Source organism: Panthera tigris, chromosome A2 (genome assembly GCF_018350195.1).
Source record: "Panthera tigris isolate Pti1 chromosome A2, P.tigris_Pti1_mat1.1, whole genome shotgun sequence".
NCBI lineage: Eukaryota > Metazoa > Chordata > Mammalia > Carnivora > Felidae > Panthera > Panthera tigris.
The window spans coordinates 80238597-80263010 of NC_056661.1; the positions used below are offsets into that span (position 1 = coordinate 80238597).

Here is a 24414-nt window from a genome sequence, read left to right on the forward strand (position 1 = left end):
CCATAAACCCAAGGCTAAAGGAAACTGGAATGAGCCAAATTTAGCAGTTTGATAAGAAAATTCATCTTTGAGTATAATTCTGCAATCTTACTTACCTTTGAAAATCATTTGGGTCTTCAAAATGATATATAAAGTATTTTACATGATAATGATGTTGAATATGAAATCTGAAATTATATATAAATAGTTAATATCTAGTCACCACTGAAGCATTGTGTTATGTTTATAACGAGAATTGGTATTCATATGTATTATGTCATGTCCATATTAACATTTAATTATAAAATATTTGGGAGATTCCCAAAACCACAGACAATCTTGGTTATACAGCTAAGTTTTCAACAACTGATCATCTAGTTTGTCTCTTCTTGTCCTCCAAACAAAAAGAGTAGTAATTAATTAATGGAGAACTCATAAAAGGAATTTCTGCCTGATCATTTGGAAATTATATGTATGAGGCAAGACACTTGTCAGCACTGAGAGTAGAGGGTCACGTTAACTTCTTAACTATGTTGCAGTGAATTTAATTAACAAAGAAGTCACTCTGCACCATAGAAAGTATTAAAGAATTGAAAAGTTCCTATTCATATTCCAAAAGTGAAGAGGCACCTAGTGGCTCAGTCAGTTAGGCATCCAACTCTTGATTTCGGCTCAGGTCATGATATGGTTCATGGGTTCGAGCCCCACATTGGGCTCTGTGCTGATGGTGTAGAGCCTGCTTGGGATTCTTTCTCCCTGTCTCTGTGCCCCTTTCCCTTTCTCTCTCTTTCTCTCCTTCTCTCTCTCTCTCTCTCTCTCTCTCTCTCTCTCTCTTTCTCAAAATAAATAAATAAACTTTAAAAAAATTATTTAAAAAACCAGTGAATATGTGTCTCTGTGCTTTTGAATAAAACCACCAACTCCCACCCCAAAAGACTGACTCATTAGATCTGTGAAGCATTATCTGGTGTTTTCCTCAAGTTATTATCTTCATCTATTGTGCATATCCAGGCCATCCTCTCCTTAAGTGCATTTCAAATAAAATGAACACAAGAATGCCAGACTTCTTTGTAATTCCTGAAAGTTGTCCTGAAAAGTTCTGAAAACAAATTATCTGAAATGACAACTGCTTTTATTAATGAAAATAGAAAGTGCTATTTCTAAAAAAAAAAAGTGCTATTTCTAAAAAACCCATCTATAATTACAGTAATTCTACTTCATACTTCATTTTTCATGTACAATATCCTGTTAGCATTCAGTGGTTTTATTAAGGCAACCACCTGTGTCACTCATGATGGATGCAAACAGAAATCTGAATGGCCCTGTTATGCCTTTGGGCATTGGGTTTTTGTTTGTTTGTTTGTTTTTTAACACCATACATCATTTTGAACAATCATGGCCTTTTCCTCCTTCTAAGGTTTTGCAGAATATTTTCACCAGTTATAACTTGAGGTTTTTTTCCCTATTTCTGATGACATTTTACATAATATTCAGTGGTTTTGTTCATCTGTGGCTGCGCTGTTTGACTACTACATCCTTTTAAAAAATTTTTTTTAATTTTTATTTTTGAGAGAGAAAGAGACAAAACCTGAGCAGGGGAGGAAGAGAGAGAGGCACACACACACACACAATCCGAAGCAGGCTGCAGGCGCTGAGCTGTCAGCACAGAGCCCCATGCGGGCTTGAACTCCCTAACTGGGAGATCATGACCTGAGCCAAAGTCACATGCTCAACGGACTGAGCCACCCAGGTGCCCTGGTGACTACTACATCCTTTTCCGGCAATATATGCTTTGTCAAGCATGAACAAAATTGCATAGAAAAGGAATTTATATTCGATACCATTTATTTCTCTTAAACAGATGCTTGAATTTGGGGCCCCTGCAGCTTTGTTTCTCTTCTCACTTTGCTCCCCTCATCACTGCTATTATTTGCTACCAGGATTCCACCTCTCCTGCTGCCTAACATGTTTTTGCCTGTGTGCAATACTCAGGCCTGGATTTCTAAACTGATAAGTCTTTATTCCGATAAGCCCACCCCTGTTAGAGGTTCTAGTGAGAAGGGCAGAAGGCATCCTTTTATCTTGACATTCAAGGTGACCATAATGCTACACTTGAGGATGGGTAGAAAAACCTGCAGAGGATATATTTAGAATCAGGAGAGCCTCATGCCATTCCTGAAATCTCCTGTTACCCTACTGTTTCACTGCAAAACAAAGACTACAAATGTATTTTTAAATATATGAATGGAATCCTTATCAACATTGTATCCCAATTATATAACTTTTGATTAAAAGTACACTTCCAAAACCACTAAATGGGAACTGACTCCAGTGTGAGTCTTCTCTAAATGATCACCAATTTCTGTCCAAACAGTGGTCCTAAGAAGACACATTTAAGATACACAGAAATGCATTTGCCCTGAAATGCCGTGGTAATACACATATAGTTCTCCAATGTCAAAATGTGTCTTCTTTAGCTAATTTTTTATCCTTCTTGGAAATTACTTGGCTATTCACAGTTTAAATCAATGAGATAACATGGGAAAGAAGCAAACTGTGTGAGGCTTATTTGCGTGCTCCATAAATACTGTTTTTCTTTCCTAATCCCATCCCTAATGCCAAGACAACCTTCAGACTTCATGCTGTAGTAGGGTCCAACTTCCTTGATAACATGATGACGACTGTAAACCTTCTCCCTCAGAATATCCAATACACATTTGATACACCAGTGCTAAAGAAGTAGCTTTCAAAGTTATGCCATAACATCACTTCATTGGTCCTACACTGCTTTATAAATGCTTCCAATTTTAGGAAGTTTTGAATGCTTAGATGAGCACTCCTTACCCCACCCAAAAAAAGACACCAATTTTATTTTATTATGGGTGACATAGTATATATATAGTGAAAAAGAAATAGTACAATGAAAATAAAGAATTTAAAACTAATTCCTGATATGTAAATGCCTTAAAATATAAGAGGTTTCTGATATTCAACTAGTGAGTTATCTGTGATGAGTGTCCTAATATAAATATAGTAGAAGGTGGGGCGCCTGGGTGGCTCAGTCGGTTAAGCATCCGACCTTAGCTCAGGTCATGATCTCATAGTCCATGAGTTTGAGCCCCGCATCAGGCTCTGTGCTGATAGCTCAGAGCCTGGAGCCTGCTTGAGATTCTGCACCCCCCTCTCTCTCTGCCCCTTCCCCACTCACACTCTGCCTCTCTCTGTCTCAAAAATAAATAAACATTAAAAACATTTTAAAAAATACTTTAAGTATATATATATATACATATATCTATATATATAGATATATATAAATATATATAGACATATATATGGTAGGAGACAAGTTGTGTGGGGTTTATTTTGTTTTGTTCTTTTTCTTGAAGCACTACTAATTTGGGATTCCACCGTGGGGCAGCACAGTTCTGCTAAGGACATCTATCTAGGTGAAGGTGTTCACATTCCCCTTATAATGTCAACCTAAGTTTGAAATAAAGATAGATTTATTTTCCAATCTTTTCCAAATATTTCAAATAATTTCTGTCACAAACATAATGTGTATTTTTACATTTGTTCTTAGAGGAAATTTATTCTAGATATCTTTGGAAGTATTTTTTATTTATCTTTTATGAATTTAATGAACATCATTATGAATAAAATTATATATGTAATAATATAACTTTTACAAAAACTTTACATTGGAAATGTGCACAGATGTAGATGCATTCACAGATGAATCACTGGCATTGGTTAAAGATGAGTGCTGAATTATTGTTTTAATCAGAAGCTTTTTATAGCAGGGCTGTGTAAAGACTATATTCTTTTGTAATATTTCAGTCAATTGACTTTATCAAGTCTTCAGATTCAGTATTTTCCGGAGACTAATGAGCCTCACCTATCATTCAATCAAATGCTGGCCCCTGGACTTCCTCCTCCTTGAATTAGATTCATGGATCTCTGTAAGGACCAACAGCTTAAGATATTATTTCGTGATATCTTGGGGCGCCTGGGTGGCTCAGTCAGTTAAGCGTCCGACTTCGGCTCAGGTCATGATCTCACAGTTCGTGGGTTTGAGCCCCGCATTGGGCTCTGTGCTGACAGCTCAGAGCCTGGATCCTGCTTCAGATTCTGTGTCTCCCTCTCTCTCTGTTCCTCCCCCACTCATGCTCTGTCTCTCTCTCCCCTTCAAAAATAAATAAAAACAATTTTAAAAAAAGAAAAATAGAAGATTTAAAAAATATATATATTTCGTGATATCTCTTTCAGGTGTGACCCTGGATTTTCTGGCCCAGCCTGTGAGATGGCATCCCAGACATTCCCAATGTTTATTTCTGAAAGCTTCGGCAGTTCCAGGCTCTCCTCTTACCATAACTTTTACTCTATCCGTGGTGCTGAAGTCAGCTTTGGTTGTGGTGTCTTGGCCAGTGGTAAGGCCCTGGTTTTCAACAAAGATGGAAGGCGTCAGCTCATTACGTCTTTCCTTGACAGCTCACAGTCCAGGTGAGTTAAGGCAGGGTGGAATACATATAGAAACCAGATGCTAATGATTGAATTTAGATCTATTTATTTTCCTTTTTTTGTTGTTGTTGATATGTACATCTTTCGATTTTTAATCCAGAGAGAGCTTACAGTTAGTTGCTATAGGGTTAATTTGTCCTAGTTTTTAATAAATTAAAAGGCTTACTGACGACTTTAAGATACTAATGACTGACTGGTTTTTAAACATATGAAATGTTAGCATCAAAACTGTTCTTAAGCCAAGGGCTAGTTAATTATTTATGTAGTTTTATTTATTTGACAGCTTGCAGAGGCTGATTAGATTTATTCTACATCTTCCCTTCCCCCAGTGCCTCATAAATAATGCAGTAAAGGAATGATTGGCATTTTAAGTGTATGTACACAAGTGCATAGTATACAAGTATGTATAAATATATACTCATGTTTTGCATGGATATATCTGCATATAAACGTGCATTGACCTCATCTTCTACACATATTCATACATCTCACAGTGAAATTACTTACATTTTATAAGAGATGAGTAGAAACATGCAGCTTTTGAGTAATTCATTTAAATTTGTTTGAAATTCTTTATAAGCCAAAATGAACATTATGATACAAATGTTTATGCATACGCTAATTACAGACAATTCATATCTAGGTTTCTCCAGTTCACACTGAGGCTAGGGAGCAAGTCTGTTCTGAGCACATGCAGAGCCCCTGACCAGCCTGGTGAAGGAGTTTTACTGCATTATTCTTACGATAATGGGATAACTTGGAAACTCTTGGAGCACTATTCATATCTCAACTATCATGAGCCCAGGTACGTTGGAAAGCATTTGGAAAAATGATTAGAGTGATATCTCCTTCCTGGGGAAATCATCAGTCAACTGGTGTAGATCAGATATTTTTCCATTGAGAGATGGTGAGGACAAAGATTAATGTTTCTTGTAATAAAAAACTAGCAAGCCACATTCTTCTATTTCATTTGTCTTACTGATTTCTGATAATTTGAAGAAATTTGTTCTCATATTTTGAAATATACATCTAAGGGAAATATTTTGATGCCTAGGAAAGAGAAAAATAGTTAACACTATTTTCCTTATTCAACTATACTGCAGCCTATTAGATATGATTTTGATATGACACTAAATTATAAACTCTGTTAACAACTATTTGTTAGCAATACATTATAATATGTTATAATAAATCATATGAGACAATAATTCTAAAACCGGATAACAAGTATGTATTTAAAATTTGCATGTAATATGTAGAGTCCCTGCCAAAGATTGAAGGGTGAGGATATTTTTAAAGTTCTTTCTTCAGGGCACTTCTGTTTTTCTTTAGCTTATACATTTCATAATCTATAGTTGCAATTGTGAGATTTAAGTTTTACTTGAAGCAGAGGCATCCTTCGATGTTGTCAGAATAGTAATCACCACTGGTGGTACATTTTTAGCAATGCCCAGAGGGCCGTCTCCCCTTCTACGACAGTATTGACCTACTCACTGAAATTCTTTAAAAAATTGCACAAGAGGAGGATGGGAAAATTAAATACCACTAGAAGAGGTAACACTATGGCTACATTCACAGTTAGTGAAGAATTAACACCATTTGCCTTCCTGGAAGTACATTTTGATCACAGGGAAATATGAAAGAGAGCAAGGGTTTGGGGCACTGAGGTTTGCATTGGCACTGTGGCAAAAAGACAGGGGCACTGATGCTAGACTTTATATACTGAAAGTTGTTGCCTAGAGCAGTCCCTATACTTAAGTGTTTGTAAACAAATGAGAAATTTAATTTTCATAGAAAAGAAAGTAGCATGTAACAGAGAAAATAGCTAACAACTGTCATGAGTTGTAATTGTTTACATTATAAAATTTAAAAACACATGAGATGTGTTGAGTGTTCCCTGTAAAAGTAAGTGAAAGGCTAACCTCAACTTTCTCACTCAGTAGACAATATGAATACCAAAAACACACTTCACAGACTCTCCATAGAAAACATTAAAAGACAATTAAATGAAAAGCAGGTTGATAATAATGAAAGCAGGACGAAAATATCACTGTCCTAAGTTAACTTGGTCTAAAACACAATTTTTTCTAACAAAGATGGACAGCTCCAAAATTCAATAATCAATCTTTATCATGAAATTTAATTAATCTTTGTTGATATGAAAAATAATTACACATTAAATGTGCTATTGCAAAGGTGCATTTAATCTTGCCTGCCATTTGACAGCAACATTTTTCTTCTAAGCAGAATCAACATGGCTTTCCAGAACTAGGTATGTGCATAGCTTGAAAGATTAAGATCCGAGTGGAGATTTTTTTTAAAAAGAGAACATGGTAGAGGTGTCAAGAACACTTTTATTTTCAATTGTATGTATGTCTGCCCGTGAGACTCTTCCTCCATCCCCCTCTTTCTTACAAATATTAATAAAAGTGACATGGCAGAAGTAGAATTTGATCTATTCTGGATACTAAATTATATTTTACATGATAAATAATACAAACCATGTAAATTCTTCACAGGAGAGTTAAATGTATCTTGATGCCTTTAGCCATTTGCTGTATTTTCTTCAGTCTAAATTGCTGTCTGTAACTACTGTCAATTCCATATTGTCCCTTCCTGCCATGGCTGTTCCAAAATGAAGTATGACCCATAAATTAGATATTCTAGTTAGCTAACCACTGTTACTTCCAGCCAATTTCTAATAATTCTTTTCCCTATGAGTCACTCAGTAAGTAAAAGAACTCTGTCTGCTTTCTATTTATAAATTTTAAAGCCTATACATTTATCTAAGTTAATCTTTTAATTCAAACTGACTAGAACGTTGTGAACTAATTGGCATTTTCAATGTAAAACTTTATATCACTGCTGAAACTAAAATTATTCTAGATTTGTCTTAATTATAGGGCTTGTTTCTTATTCTAAAATTTTTATAAAGCCTATTTTTATTTTATTTTTGTTTTGATTGCTGTATTTGATTACAAAAATTTATGAGCTTAGTATCTACCCCAAAAGGAAGAACGATACAGAAAGTTGACCCAAATCCCTGGGTTCCCATCCAGGAATCTTCTGATCAAATGGTTCCAAAGGTATTGTAATGAGCTGATGCCATATGCAGAGTGGTGGAAACAGAGATTCCCACCCCACCTCATGATAGGAAGTAATTGTTAAGAGTACAGGCTCGAGAGCCATGCTGTCTAGGTGCAGCTCCTGGCATTGCCACTTAAAAGCTGCTTAACATTAGAGAGAATATTCAACCTTTTTGTGTCTCAGTATTCAAATTTCTATCAGGGTATAGTGACAACATGTACTTCATTTATGCAGCAAGAATTTGTTGAGTTTTTGATGTGTGCCAGATACTATTCTAGATGCTAAGACATGATAGTGAAAAACTAAAAAGTGTATCTGACTTTGGCATAAGGATATTATTCCAGCTTCACAGATGAAGGTGCTGAGGAACATAGAAGTTGAGTACCTTCCCTGCAGCTGCAAAGTTATTAACCATTAGGTGTCAGAGTGGGGACTTTAACCCAACAGTCTGATTACAGACCTGTAGCCTTAATATCATTGCCAAGGAAAATATTGGTCATTTCAATTACTGTTATCACACACATGTATGTATATCCACTAAAATAAGGAAATAAAGGAAAATAAACTTTAAAGTTGCCTGAAAAATTCTACAGTTTTTTGGGTTTTGGGGTTTTTTTGAAGAAAGAGAGTGCACACATATAAGCTGGGGAAAGGGGCTGAGGTGGGGAGAGAGAGAGAGAGAGAGAGAGAGAGAGAGAGAGAGAGAGAGAATCGCAAGCAGGCTCCATGCTTGGCACAGAGTCTGACATAAGGCTTGATCCCACAGCCCTAGGATCATGACCTGACCTGAAATCAAGAGTTGAACAGTCAACCACCTGAGCCACCCAGGCACCCCTCAGTTGTTATTTTTAAATTATATTTATTTTCATCAGAGAATAGTAACTGCTTTTAAAATTATTATAAAGGAAAATTATAATTTTCTAATAACATGATGATCAAATTAAATGATTAAATTAATGCATGATTTTTTTCATTATTGAGCCAGTTTGAATATAGTTTAATTAATTTCTTTACATATTTGGTATGTTAATATAAATAAATATAGTTATTTGAGTATTTAATAAAAATATTTAGAAATTAAAGTGAGGGGCGCCTGGGTGGCGCAGTCGGTTAAGCGTCCGACTTCAGCCAGGTCACGATCTCGCGGTCTGTGAGTTCGAGCCCCGCGTCAGGCTCTGGGCTGATGGCTCGGAGCCTGGAGACTGTTTCCGATTCTGTGTCTCCCTCTCTCTCTGCCCCTCCCCCGTTCATGCTCTGTCTCTCTCTGTCCCAAAAATAAATAAAAAAAAAAGAAATTAAAGTGAAAATTACTAAAATACTCAATTTAAAATTTATTCTTTCCTTCTAATAAATTCACATGGGTAAAAAAAATTCACAGATTTAAAGTTTTTAAGACCAAAAGTATTTAAAAGTATTTAAAAGCCATAAAAATTACTGCTCTGTCTTTTTAATTTAAGCACTGTTTTTAAATTTATATTTCTATATTTGAATAATGATTTTTCCTTATTTGAAAAGTACGTTTTCTCCCATTGCAAAAAATTCTGCCTGTTTTTTACTGGTCATTTGTATAATTAATAGTGATGAAGATCATGTTATTCTATCCCATATTTCCATATACAAATTATTTAAAGAGAAAATAGGCATTATTTTTAATAACTCTACATAAGAAATTACATTTCCATGGTTTTAACATTTCTTGACACAATAAGAAGAAACACAATACAAATATGAAAATCAATCTAATTTCTAATTCATTCCAGCCTTAGACACTGAAGTTTTTAAATAATTTGTTTCTAAGTTACCCAACTAGTCACCTGTCTTAGGGAGCTTTCCTTTGCTCACTAGGAAAAAGACTCAGTCCCTTTAGCATGTGTTTACTGCTAACACCTCTCCTGGTGTTTAATTGTACATTGATGGAGACAAATGTTCCATTTGCCATTTGCTTCATGTCTCACCTTGTGTATGGATGTGAGCAGCATGGAATGTGATTTATGGAGCTTTCAAGCAGATGTCGTTGCAGTGGCAATTAATGTATGGTTCCTGCTGCTGTGTACAGTAATTGCTCCTGGAAATTAGATATTATTCTTAATTTTCTTCCCCATTTGTCACATACAGGTTTGTTGTCATGGCCACCATGACACAGCAAGTCACCTCATACACTGTGTTCAACTGATGGGAATTAGGAAGGGCCGCAGTTCCAACCAGCCTCAAACTGTAATATGTGTAACAAGATGCCCAAGCTCCTTTTTCAGACTAAGACAAATCCTGCCACTTTGACAACAACTGTGTTTTATTGAGTTAGCTTTTCTGAAAGCAGATGAATGCAAGCAGTCACATTTTTTGATGGGTTTGGAAGACTTTGTTTGAGTCAGACAGGAAATTGGAAATCTCAGAAGAATGTTTATAATAGTGGGAGAACTATTTTTTTAATGCTATACTACGGGAAAAAATATGCTGTTGTGAACGTTTGTATTTTAAGATACCAAAGTAATCTGAATTTTTACTTTTATTTATTTATTTATTTTTAGAATAATCTCCGTAGAGTTACCAGATGATGCAAGACAGTTTGGAATCCAGTTCAGATGGTGGCAACCGTATCATTCTTTGCAAGGAGAAGATGTATGGGCCATTGATGAGATTATCATGACATCTGTCCTTTTCAACAGCATTAGCCTCGACTTTACCAATCTTGTGGAGGTCACTCAGTCTCTGGGATTCTACCTTGGAAATGTTCAGCCGTACTGTGGCCACGACTGGACACTTTGGTAAGAATTTCATTTCTGCTGTTGTTATAATTTACATTAAGGATTGGAACATAAGAATGATCTTCTGGTTCACCCAGCTCTTACTCATTTGCTGACAAATATTTACTGAATACGAACCATTTCAAAAGTCATTATTATGTCTACAGGTAAGATATCTTGGGAAGCAGAACTGAAAACAAAATACTGATAGATTTAAATAAATGTAAAATTTCACCATAGTTTTTAATCTCAAATTTTTATTTCCCACAGTTACATATAAAACCCCTCTTTAAAAAGTGTTAATAACTAAAGTCACTACCATATTCTCCCTTCATGGAGGCCCACCACGATCATGGTAAAATGTGAAATCACTCTAATGACTATTTTATTAAAATACTACTTCTCATGAGTAGTTCTGTTTTCATGCTGTCTTACATAAAGTCCAGGAGGTTTTTTCATCTTTAATTTATTAACTAAGATCTCCTTTTAAATCCATCTTATTAAGCAATGTTGGACCAGTAACTCATATAGTTAATGTTGTTGGGGTTTCAGGATTGTGGGATATCCTAGTCAAGATAACCCATCTTAGATTTAACCCCCCTATAGGCAAATGCAAGCTTAATTATACAATAATCAGTAAATAAGTAATTTAAGACTGTGATTAGTACTTCAAGAACATCAGTAGGATGACACAATAGTGATTAACTGGAGTTGGGAGGCGGCTATCTAAGGTACAAAGGAGGAGACTATGTTCAGATAGTTCAGATGGTGGATATGATATAGTCCACTGATTAGAACAGAGAAGAAAAAGGAAATTCTAGCCACATGATGATCTGATGGAAGAACATTCCAACTAGGAAAATTTACAGTGCAAAGACTCCAGAAGTGAGAGTGACCATGGTATATTCAAGGATCAGGAAGCCCAGGGAGGGAGGGAGCAAAGGTGAGGAATAGACACCAAGAGTTGTGCAGAGGCCGGATTATGTAGGGCTTCTAGGCTCAGGGACTCTAGATTAAAACTCAAGTCTACATTATTCCAAAACCCATAGCCTGCACCAGTGTGCAAACTGCCCCTCTGTGGGTCCCTTCGGGACTTTAAACATGATTGAGGAATAATTTTCTAAGAGAGTTTTACTTTCTGTGGAGTCATGGTCAGACCAATTTAATTTCTCCAGACGAATATCACCGAAAGCTCTTCACTGCACTTGTCTCCAGAGAGCATATCATAAATGACCCATCGGTGACCTTATCATAATGAGAGGTAAATTTTACACACCGTTGCACAGAAAATTACCTTTGATGGGAATTGTGCATGGAACTCACATCTCATACACAGCAGGCTAAAATTCTAGCATCAAAATGACAGCTAATGGAATGGAAGTGCATCTGGTCACTTTTGCTGCAAGCACTGTGGAACTAGATAGAATGAAATTTCTATATGGCAAAGTATGAAAGGTTATATTACGTGTTTTCTATCTGATAGCCTCCAATGCTGGTTTTTATGGACATTCTTTCTTAGTCCTAGAGCCTTCACAGAAAACAAAGAGGTGGCGTAAAATAAAAAGATACAAAGATGTAAGCCAAAGTGAGATTTCTTAGAATTATATGCTTCTGAAAATTTAAATCGACCTGAATTAACAGCAGTTCAAGTTGGTCATACACCATAAACCGTATCCCTCAAGATTTGTGTGGTAATTTTTTTTCCAGCACTTTTAATACAACAAAGAGTCATATCATGAATGCAAGTCCTGTATCGTGTTTATTTTCATAAATAGTTAACATCTGCTCAAATAAACTCCAAAGTTGCTGAGCATTTTAATTCAACACTTGGGTTGAATGCATGATAAGAGCAGTTTAATTTCTGTGCTTTGATCAAAACCCTAAGAACAATATCCTTTCACACAAGTCTGATGAATATTCTTAACCCACCACTGCTTTAATTGGTGGAGATACATTTACTTTGTGAAAATACAATCACAGTAATTATAGAAAACCATAAGAAAATATAAATAATTGTACAATCCCCATGGGCACCTTAAACAGCACCGTGGGAGTTTTATTAACAACCACATGTGAGCAACCAGATTTGACTTTCTGATCTTCTCTGAAACGCGAAGGAGTTGTCTTGGCTATGAAACAACAGAGTACACTCTGGCAGTGATAATGAGACTAGAGAAATACATTAACCACTTTAATAAGGACATGAAAAATTCTTGCTGCTCATTAAAATGAAACAATGTGGAAGATCTCAAACTGTTCCCATTTTCTTAGCCAATGAGTCAGAATAAAGCCCCTTTTAATGACGTTGTTTTCTCTTTGCTGCTGTTGAGGAATATATTGTTCAAGTTCAACATGAACTCACTTTGGCAGTGTGTTTCAGAAACACTTGTTACAATATTGAAATTCAAGTGATGGTATTGGCCAACTATTTATCCTAACCTCTAGTCCTAAAATGTTATAATTTTAGTGTAAGACCTTTGGAGCATATTACCTTGTTAACTAAACATTCTTTGAAGATGTTAAGTATGTAGCCTCAAACCTTCAATGACCCTCTTTCTCTCAAGGGAAATTTTGAAATGTATACATGTTCTCTACAAATGGCTGGTGTTAAATTAATTATTGTTGGCTTTTCCCAGCTGTGAGTTCATGTGGTTCTCATTTTCTAACTCGTGACTTCCCATGTGCATGGATTGTTGCTGCTGAGTGTTCTCCAGGGAAAACTTGGACAATTGCTTTTTCATTAGAAGAATTACAGTCAGTATACTATAAATCACTTTACAGTGTGTCATCATAGAGCTCTTTTTTTCTGTAGAGAAATGAATTGCTTTTAATTATTTGTAGTACTTTCCTTTCTTCCATGCATGGTATCTGCTATCAGAACCTCTATCTGCTTTATGTTCTAAAAATAGCCTTTAAAACTTCTTATATATATTTTAAGATCACTAAAGGCATCATTTTAATTGAGGTTTATTAAATATTTTCTGACTAATACTATTAGTGACATTACCAAGGGACATTGACATTCCTCTGTCTAATCTGGTGAGGTATACAGGTGGTAAGGACATTGCTGTCATATATATAAGGTTTCGGTGTCAAAATGTATACAACTGCAAGGGATGGTTGTTATAGCATATTAGAATTGGCAGTTGGTTTTAATAGCAGAGATAGTTTTCCAGACAAGCAAAAGCTGAAGGAGTTCAGGGGTGCCTTGCTGGCTCAGCCAGTAGAGCGTGAGACTCTTGATCTCAGGGTTGTGAGTTCAAACCCCACATTGGGTATGGGGCCTACTGAAAAATTAAAAAAAAGCTGAAGGAGTTCAGCACCACTAGGCAGGCCTTACAAGAAATATTAAAGGAAATTTTGAAAGCTGAAGCAAAATGGCACTAATTAGTAACAGAAGAATCTTTGAAAATATAAATCTCATTGGTAAAGGAAGGTATATGGTTAAATTCAGAATACTGAAATATGGTAGTGATGGTAGTTAAATCATTTATAAACCTAGAATGAATATTAAAAGACAAAAGTAGCAAAAATAATGATATAATAATTTGTTAAGGGCTACTCAAGATAAAAAGATGCGAATCATAAAATCAAAAACATAAAACGTGGGTAGAGGGAGTAAAAATGTGGAGCTCTCTAGTATACATTCAAACCTAAGTTATTAGCAGATTAAAATAGACTATTACAAATATAAGATGTTTTATGTAAGCCTTGTGGTACCAACAAAGCAAAAACCTGTATAGTAAATACACAAAAGAGAAAGAGAAAGGAATCTAAGCATACCACTATGGAAAGTTACTAAATCACAAAGGAAAAGAATGAAAATTAAGAAAAAACAAACTAATGAATTAAAAATAGCTGGAAAACAATTAACAAATGGCAATAGTAAGTCCATACCTATCAATAATTACTTTAAATGTAAATGGACTAAGTGTTCCAATCAAATGACATTGAGTGGCTGATTGAATAAAAAAAAAATAAGATCCAACTATATGCTGCCTACAGGAGACTGATTTTAGCTTTGAGACCACACACAGACTGAATGTGAGGGGATGGAAAAGATATTCCATACAGGTAGAAGCCAAAAGAAAGCAGGTTTAGCTATACTTATATCAGACAAAATATGCTTTAGGGGAAAAACTGTAATAAGAGACAGAAAAGGTCACTATATAATGAGAAAGGGGTCAATCCAAAAAGTGAATATAATGTTGGTAAATATCTATGTGCCCAACATAAGAGGACCTAAATATTTAAAGCAAATATTAACTGACCTTAAGGAAGAAATAGAAAATAATAATAGAGGGCTTAACCCACTTACAACAATGGATAGAGCATCCAGACAGAATATCAATAGGAAAATATTGAATCTAAGACACACTAGGCTAGATGGACTTAACAGATACTTACAGAACATTCCATCCCAAAGCAAAGAATACATATTCTTATCAAGCACACACAAAATACTCTAAAATATTCTCCAGGATAGATTATATGTTAAGCCACAAAACAGGTCTTAATAAATTTAAGAAGATTGAAATTATATCAAGCAACTTTTTCTACCACAATGGTTTGATACTAGAAATTATTTGCAAGGAGAAAATTAGAAAACTCTTAAGTGTGGAGATTAAATAACAATCAATGGGTCAAGAAGATCAAAAGAAAAATTAAAAAATATCTTGAGACAAATGAAAATGGAATTACAGCATACCAAAATGTATGAGATGCAGCAAAAAACAGTGCAAAAAAAATTCATAGCAATAAATGCTTACATTAAGAAACAAGAAAGATCTCAGGTAAACAACCTAACTTACACTTCAAAGAAGCAGACAAAGAAAAACTAAGCCCAAAGTTAGCAGAATGAAGGAAATAACAAAAATCAGAGCAGAAATAAATGAAATAGAGATTAAAAAGACAGTAGAAAAGTCAATCAATGAAAGCAAGAGTGGCTTTTTGAAAAGATAAATGAAACAGGCAAACCTTTAGCTAGACTCCCCTCTCCCCAAAAAAAGAAAGAAAGAAAAAAAAAAGGAATTGGAATTGAAGAGGGATTACAACTGATACCACAGAAATAAAAAGGATCATAAGAGAACTGTAAACAATTATACACCAACAAATTAGACAACCTAAAAGAAAGATAAGTTCCTGGAAACATTCAACTCACCAAAACTAAATCATGAAGAAGTAGAACATCTGAACAGACAATTACTAGTAAGGAGATTGAATCCATAATCAAAAACTTCCCAACAAACAAAAGTCCAGGACCAGACAGATTCACTAACGAATCTACTAAACATTTACAGAATAAGTAACATTAATTCTTCTCAAACTCTTCCCCAAAATAGAAGAGGATGGAACACTTCCAAACTCATCTTATGAGGCCAGCATTACCTTGATACCAAAACCAGACAAAGACACTGCAAGAAAAGAAAATCACAGGCAAATATCCATGATGAACACAGATGCTAAAATTTTCACCAAATATTTGAAAACTGAATTCAACAATACATTGAAAGAATCATACACCGTGATTACATGGGATTTATTCCAGGGATGCAAGGATGGTTCCACCTGTGCAAATCAATCACTGTGATGTACCTACCACAAACAAAAGTAAGGATAAAAATCATATGATCATCTCAATAGATGCAGAAAAAACATTTGGCAAAATTCATCATCCATTTATCATAAAAACTCTCAACAAATTGGGTATAGGTGGAATGTACCTCAACATAATAAAGGCCATATCTGAGAAGCTCACAGCTAATATCATACTTTATGGTGAGAAGCTGAAACTTTTCCTGTAAGATCAGTAACAAGACAAGGATGCTCACTCTTGCCACTTTTATTCAGTATAGTACTAGAGGTCCTTGTGGGAGCAATTAAAAAAAGAAAAAGAACTAAAAGACTCCAAATCAGAAAGGAAGAAGTAAAATTGTCTCTATTTGCATATGATATCATATATATACATATATATATACATATATATACATATATATATATATACACATATATATATATACATATATATATGTATATATATATATATATATATACACACACACACACACTTTAAAGACTTCACCAATAAACTGTAAGAACTTTAAAGACTTCACCAATAAACTGTAAGAACTTTAAAGACTTCACCAATAAACTGTAAGAACTGGTAAACAAATTCAGTAATGCTGCAGGATAAAAAATCAATTGTTTATATACTAAAAATGAACTAGCAGAATGAGAAGTTAAGAAAACAGTCCCATTGACAATTGCATCAAAAAGAATAAAATACCTAGGAACAAATTTAACCAAGGAGGTGAAAGACAGGTCCATTGAAATCCAATAAGGTAATGATGAAAGAAATTGTAGAAGACACGAATAAATACAAAGACACTCCACGTTTATAGATTGGAAGAATTAATATTGTTTACATGCCCATAGTAGCCAAAGCAATCTACAGATTTAATGCAATCCCAATTGAAATTCCAATGACATTTTCCAAAGAAATGGAACAAACAATCCTATAATTTTTATGGAACCACAAAAGACCCCAAAAGCAATCTGAGCAATATAACCAAAGCACTCATAAGAAAGAAGAACAAATCTGGGGGAATTATACTTCCTGGTTTCAAACTGTATTACAAAGGCACAGTAATCATAATAGTATGGTATTGGCATGAAAACAGACACATAGATCTACAAAGAACAGGATAGATTGCTTAGAAATAAACCCATGCATGGGTGTAAAAAAATATTCAGGAGCGCCTGGGTGGCTCAGTCAGTTGGGCATTGGACTTCGGCTCGGGTCATGATCTCACAGCTCTAGAATTTGAGCCCCACATCGGGCTCTGTGCTGACAGCTTGGAGCCTGGGGCCTGCTTCGGATTCTGTGTCTCCCTCTTTCTCTGCCCCTAACCCACTCGAATTCTGTCTCTGTCTCTCTCAAAAATAAATAAACATTAAAAAAAATTCATTTTTTACAAAAGAGCCAAGAATGTTCAATGAGGAAAGGACAGTTCCTTAAGTAAATAATATTTAAAAACTGGACAGCTACATGCAAAAGAATGAAACTGGACCACTATCTTATACCATACACAAAATAACTCAAAATATGAATTAAAAACTCAAACATAAGACCTGAAACCATAAAACCCCTAGAAGAAAATATAGATGGTAAGCATCTTGACATAGATCTTTGCAGTGATTTTTGGGGATATGACACCAACCAAAGGAAACAAAATAAAAAATCAACAAGTGAGACTATATAATACTAAAAGATTTCTTCACAGCCAAGAAAACCATCAATCTATGGAATGGGGAAAAATATTTGCAAATCGTATATCCAACAGGGAGTTAATATTTAAAATGAATGAAGAATACATACAACTCAATGGCAAAAAAAAAAATAAGATGATTAAAAATAGGCAGAGGAAGTAAATAGATATTTTTCCAAGAAATACATGCAAATGACCAACAGGTGTGCAAAGGTGCACAAATCACTAATCATCTGAGAAGTGCAAATGAAAACCACAATGAGATATCACCTCACACCTGTTAGAATGGCTGGTATCACAAAGACAAAAAATAACAAGTGTTGATGAGGATGTGGAGAAAAGGGAACTCTTGTGCTCTGTTGGTGGACATGTAAATTAGTGCAGCCACTATGAAAAACAGTATGGAGGTTCTTCAGAAAATTAAAAATAGAACTACCATATGATCCAGTAATTCCACTCCTGAATATATATCTAAAGAAATGAAATCATTTTCTTAGAAGATACATGTATTCTCATGTTTCATGGCAGCGTTATTTATAATATCCAAGACATGGAAACAACCTAAGTGTCCATCCATGGATGAATGGATAAAGAAAATGTGGTTTATACGTACAATAAAATATTTTCAGTCAGAAAAGAAAAGGAAATCCTGCCATTCATAGTAACTTGGATTGACCTTGAAAAAAACTAACTCACGGATACAGAGAGCAGATTGGTAATTACTAGTGGTGTGGTGGCTGAGGGGGGCAGGAGTGGATGAAATGGGTATAGGTGGTCAAAAGGCACAAATTTTCAGTTATAATATAAATAAGTTCTACGGGTTTAACATACAGCATGATGACTAGAGTTAATAGTACCATACAGGCATACCTCAGATACACTGCAGGTTTAGTTCCAGACCACCACAATGAAGCAAATATCTCAAAAAAGCAACTCACATGAATTTTTTGGTTTCCCAGTGCATATAAAAGTTATGATTACATTATACTTAGCATATTAAGTGTGAAATAAATAGTATTATATCTAAAAAACAATGTACTTACCTTAATTTGAAAATATTTTATTGCTAAAAAATGATAACCATCCTCTGAGCTTTCAGTAAATCATTATCACTGATCACAGATCACTACAACAAATCTATTAATAATAATAAAGCTTGAAATATTGTGAGAATTACCAAAATGTGACAAAGAGACACCAAATGAGCAAATGCCACTGGAAAAATGGCTCCAGTAGAACTTCACTTGACACAGGATTGCCACAATCTTCAATTTGTTTAAAACAAACAAACAAACCAAAAAAACATATCTGGGAAGTACAATAAAGGAAAGCATAATAAAACAAGGTATGCTTGTATTGTATATTTGAGAGTTGCTAAGAGAGTAGATCTTAAAATTCTCTTCATAAGGAAAAAAAAATTGTAGCTGTGTGAAGTGATTTGATGTCAACTAAACATTGTGGTGATCATTTCACTGTAAATACATATATCAACTCATTGTGTTGTATACTAATACAACAGGGTATGTCAATTATATCTCAATAAAAACTAGCAAAAGTTAAAGTAAAATAGATAGAAAAACATAAAAGTAAAAAAAAATAGAAAAAAGAAAAGCTATAGTTTTCATTTTTGATGACGCTTGAGGAGAAGCAGATTTAATTAAAAGAAGATTTAGAGACCAATGAGACATAGAAATGTTGAAAGGCTTCCTAGGTACTTTCATGGGTGTTAAAACAGAAGTTACTCATTCCTTGTTATGTCTAATTTTGTTTTTTTAATTAAAGCTCTCTCTTTTCTTGGGACACCTGGGTGGCTTAGTCAGTTAAGTGTCCGACTCTTGATTTCAGCTCAGGTCATGATCTCACCGTTTGCAAGGTGGAGCCCATGTTGGGCTCTGTGCTGTCAGCATAGAACCCACTTGGGATTCTCTCTCTCCCCCTCTCTATCCCTCCCCTGCTCACTCTGTCGCGCATTCTCTCTCTCTCAAAATAAATAAATAAATTTAAAATTTAAAAGAAAGAAAAAGCTCTCCCTTTTCTTTATACAAGAAAATAAATAGCACTTGTCATGTTAGGGTCAGTTTTTAGGGAGAGATATTTCCTTAGGTTTGTCCTGAAAGTAGAGAGAAAATAAAAGAGCAACACACAAGAAGTGAAATTAGCTGTGAATAACAACAGGCATGAGAAAAAAGGATAACATTATGTGGTATTTAGTGTTGTGCTGGAGGACTTGGGAAGCCTGGTTTTTCACACGAGCCCCAGGTGGCATGGTCAGCCCTGGAGATGCAGGAAAATAGAGGTATAAAAGGAAGAGAACAGCTTTAGGGTGAGTGTCCCATGTAATGAAATCCTCATGTTGGAAAAGCCTAATTTTTTTTTGATTTGTCAAAAATTTTATTAATGTTCAGTCTAAAAGGCTTTACACCTGTGGTATGCCAAGTCATAGGAGTTCTTAAAGAAGTTACCCTTTAAGATTTGGTCCTTGGCTTGGAAGTTATGGGGCCTTAGTATTCTTTTGGTAAGCAGTTTGGAGAATTCCTGATCTTGGTCCAGGGCTGGTAATATTGTGCCATTTTCTTCTTCCTCACAAAAATCGTTCTCAGTAATGTTGAAAGCAGTCAGGGAAACCTGAGTATTCTCATGAATTTGCAATCTCAATTTTATCAATGCCACCAGCTTCTTCCATTAGAAGACACAGCCAAGTGAATTTCTTTAGGATTTTCTTTCATTGAACATCAACCTATATCTTTTGTAGAGATTTTGTCAGTTTAAATAGTTTACTAGTAAGCCTAGAGTTTTCTTGGGATTATTCCTTACAGGGACAATTACAAAGAACAGTAAATCAATTTAAATTGTGTGCTGAAGGAAGCTATTTGGGGTGAGGTGGCTCCCAAGAGCCACTTCAACCACCATTTCACAGTAAATGATTGTTCCAGGAAGCTTAGCAGATAGATAAAGTAAATATATTGAGTAACAAACTGAAAAGTCACTTACTGCTTTTTTCAGCAGCTATTTAAAGAGTACTTTCAGTACCCAGGAGTATCAGTGCCTCCAACAAACTGGTAATATAATTGAACATTCCCCTAAATAGATTTATAAATGACTTTCTAAAATAGAGTCTACTTTTTAGGCTTTTTCAACATAAGGATTTCATTACATGAAGTTTTTCATTCACTGTTAGACTAATTTATACATTTGACTGGATAGTGATTGCACTACTGGCACTATTTGTGCTGGGGGAAGCACAGTAGGCTTTAGAGATGAAGATAGAAAAGTCTTTTATTTGCAGAGCTTACATTCTGGAGGGGAATAACAACAGTAAACAAGTAATCATGCATAATAATATTTCAGGAAGTGGTTTGTGCTGTGAGAATAAATGAATGGAACGTGAGGTAGCATAAGTGATTAAGTTTCACATAAGAGTGAAACTTTTTTAGGTAAGATAGTCAGTAAAGCCCTCCTGGAGGCATTAGAACAGAGCAGAAGAATGAAAGACAATGATGTAAAAGGGTGCAAGGAAAGCATCACAGGTGGAGAGAACAGCAAGAGCAAAGGCCCTGAGGCAGGAAGGAGATAGATTATATTAGTACCTTATAGAGCAATATAGCAATTTTGGAATTTATCCTAAGTGTTATGGGAAGTGAGTAAATAATTTGTAGCAGAGGAGTAATATAATGTGATTATATTTAAAAAATAATTGTGGCTGCTTTTTGGAGAACAGATGATAGAGGGTAACAGGTGAAGCAGTAGAAGGAGCTCAGCTTGGAGGCTAACAGTGTCATCTACATGTGCTTATAATGATGCTAGGAACAGAATGATGTAGTGGAGAAATGGACCACTTGAAGATATATATTGAAGGACAAAGCCATAGGACCTGCCAAAGAAATGAATAAAATAGCCATATGCCAAGACTCATGTCCTGTTGATGTCCACATGGTTGATTTTTAAGTCATTTATTTCTCCAAAGTTAGATTTCCCTAAAAAATCTTCATTTGGACTAAGTAGTAGCTAAGTGAGATTTTGGAAGTAAGAGAGTAAACACACCACGAAAGAAATTAACCAGAGAATTCTACATTTGATGATTTAGATTCATGGTATGTGTGGTTTGTTGAAGTAGAAGTTCAATAGGCTGAGAAAATTACTTTTTATGGATAGCAGTTCATGAAATCTCCGTGGTAGGCCCGGGATGACCTGGTCCAGTTGACCATCCCAACCACCGTGGTCTTCCTTCTCTCTACTCCCACCAAGTCAAGCTCTTTCTTCTTCTAATACCTTTCTTTACATTCTCTCTGCCTCTTCCTAGGAAGTTCTTTCATTAGTCATTTTGGGCACATGCCAGGGCCTCAAAGCTTTTCAGGGGCCTGGAAAAAGTCCAGGAACTGAGGAAATGAATATTATCTCAAAAATATGATAAGCAAATTGCAAAAGTAGGATTAATAAATTTAAATTAAATATCTACAAAACACAATATATGTTAACTCCCTTAACTGCTAAATTTAAATATTCATAAAATTTCATGATATTGGAAATAATTTTTCGGTCAGATTCCTGAATGTGCTGAATAATTACAACCAAACATAAATTACATGCATCACTAGTAGCAAATAAAATTTAAAGGCAAAATTATAAAATCTATTTGGAGGTTTTTGTAATGAAAAATATATAATGGATGTGGGTGTATTTTAATATGTTTGCCATGATGTGTAATTGAATTTCCAAAGATTAAAAGTCTTACATTTTTTTTTAATGTTTATTTATTTTGCGGCAGGGGAGGGGCAGAGAGAGAGGGAGTCACAATCTGAAGCAGGCTCCAGGCTCAGCTGTCAGTACAGAGTCCATCACGGGGCTTGAAGTCATGAACCGCAAGATCATGACTTGAGCCAAAGCTGGACACGTAACCAACAGCTACCCGTGGGCCTGAAGATCCTTTAAAAGTCCTAAAATGACCCTGCTTAACTACACTGTAAATAATGTACATGGCTGCACATAGTTGGAAGGGTAAAAAAAGAATTTCAAAGATTCCTCATGTATTTTTTCCTCTTGCCTCACCTTTGATTGCCAATTCAACAAGATAAAATAAGGAGTGCCCTAGCTATTTCGAAATCCACAAGCTCTTAATTTTGTTTTTAATTTGAGTATGGTTGACACACAGTGTTACTTACATTAGTTTCACGTATACAACAAAGTGATTCAGCTTCTCTATACATTATGCTATCCTTACCACAAGTATAGCTACCGTCTGTCACCATACAACACTGTTATAGTATCATTGACTATGTTCACTATGATGTGCCTTTTATTCCTGTGACTTATTCATTCCATAACTGGAAGGCTATATTTCCCACTACAACTTTTTTGAAGGGCAACTTCGTAGTAAATGCTCATTTTTAAAATTTGCTTTGACCCAGCAATTCTGCTTCTAGGAATCTATCTTAAGGAAATAATTGGACCAGTACACAAAGATATATAAGGATACATATTATAGAAACATTGTTTATAGCAGTGAAAAATGGAAGCAACCTCCAGAGAGTTCCATAATTGGAGATTGGCTTATTCTCAACATTTTTTCAATATGGAAAGATGTCAATGAAATAGTTGTAAAAAGAAAAAAAGAACAGGTTTATTATGATTTTGTAATAATTTTTTTAAAAGAAAGAGAAGTGAGGGTGCCTGGATGGCTCAGTCAGTTCAGTGTCTGACTCTTGATTTCGGCTCAGGTTGTGATCTCATGATCATGGGGTTCGAGCCCTGCGTACAGCTCTGTGCAGTCTGCTGAGAACCTGGTTGGAATTCTGTCTCTCCTCTCTCTCTGCCCCTCCCCTTGCATAGGCTCTCTCTTTCAGAATAAAGAAACTTTAAAAAAAGAAAAAATAAAGAAAGGAAAGTGAGTGTTTATGTGTGTATAAACATAAGGAAGTCTGGAAGTATTTATACGAAAATGTTAGCAGTGATCATCTTTAGGTAGTTGGACTGCAAATTTTTACTTAAAAAAAACCAAAAACTTCTTTATTGTCAGATTGTTTTTTCCAGTAAATGTAAACTTTGTATAATCCACTAAGATAGCATGGTTATTTCTGTTTTGATACATAACATTCTAGAAATAACAAGTGAATTAAAAATGCCTCCTTTAATTCCATAATATCAACAAGATTGTCAACTCCAGCAAACGTTTCTTTGATACAAAAACAAAACCCAAGAAGAGATGATATTAGAGAGGCTTAGATTCATTTACATGTCGTTTTGCAGATGAATATACTTTTGAATAGCATCCAACCAAAACCAGCTTTGAGTTGCTCTTCTGTTGTGGAAATGAGCCCTGCAGAGGTATTCTTCTCTGTGGGGTCCTTGAAAATAGTTGAGTATTGCTTCAGTTTTTAAGAAATGTAAATACTGGTGCATTGTCTTCTCTTGTGGCATATTGGTAGTGAGACTTCAGACACCGTTGTCTAACTTATCAAACTATTCTTAAAGAAATGGGATCAATTGTTGAAAATGGCTCAGTCCCTAGGTGAATTTGCCTTGAAGGAACTTTGTGTTGGGGGGGAGAGAGGGGTATTCTCTCACTTTGTGTTGGCTATGTGTATCTGCCTTTCATATAAAAGAATCTTTTTTATGGAGATTTGAAAGAGTTTCTGGGGAAATGCAGGAAGAGTGATTTCTTTAAGTGAGAATAACTTAAAAACTTTGTGTTCATTACCGCATGTAAGGAACTATGGTTTTGTAAAACTTGCCTTCTGCCCAATTGAGAAACCTCACTCATGTGCTCATTTTATTTAACATTCTTTAAGTGCCTTTAATGGACATGGTATAGAGGAAAGGAC

At 35.1% G+C, this 24414-nt stretch overlaps 1 protein-coding gene across 1 annotated transcript in view; it reads left to right on the top strand.

The window, feature by feature from the left end:
• The window catches only part of RELN (reelin), a 524409-nt gene that overhangs the window by 355976 nt on the left and 144019 nt on the right, over positions 1–24414 (top strand). Inside the window, exons 18-20 of the mRNA XM_042964909.1 lie at positions 4246–4479; positions 5141–5302; positions 10113–10349. Of these exons, the coding sequence (XP_042820843.1) occupies positions 4246–4479; positions 5141–5302; positions 10113–10349 (633 nt within the window). The remainder of the gene's footprint in view (positions 1–4245; positions 4480–5140; positions 5303–10112; positions 10350–24414) is intronic.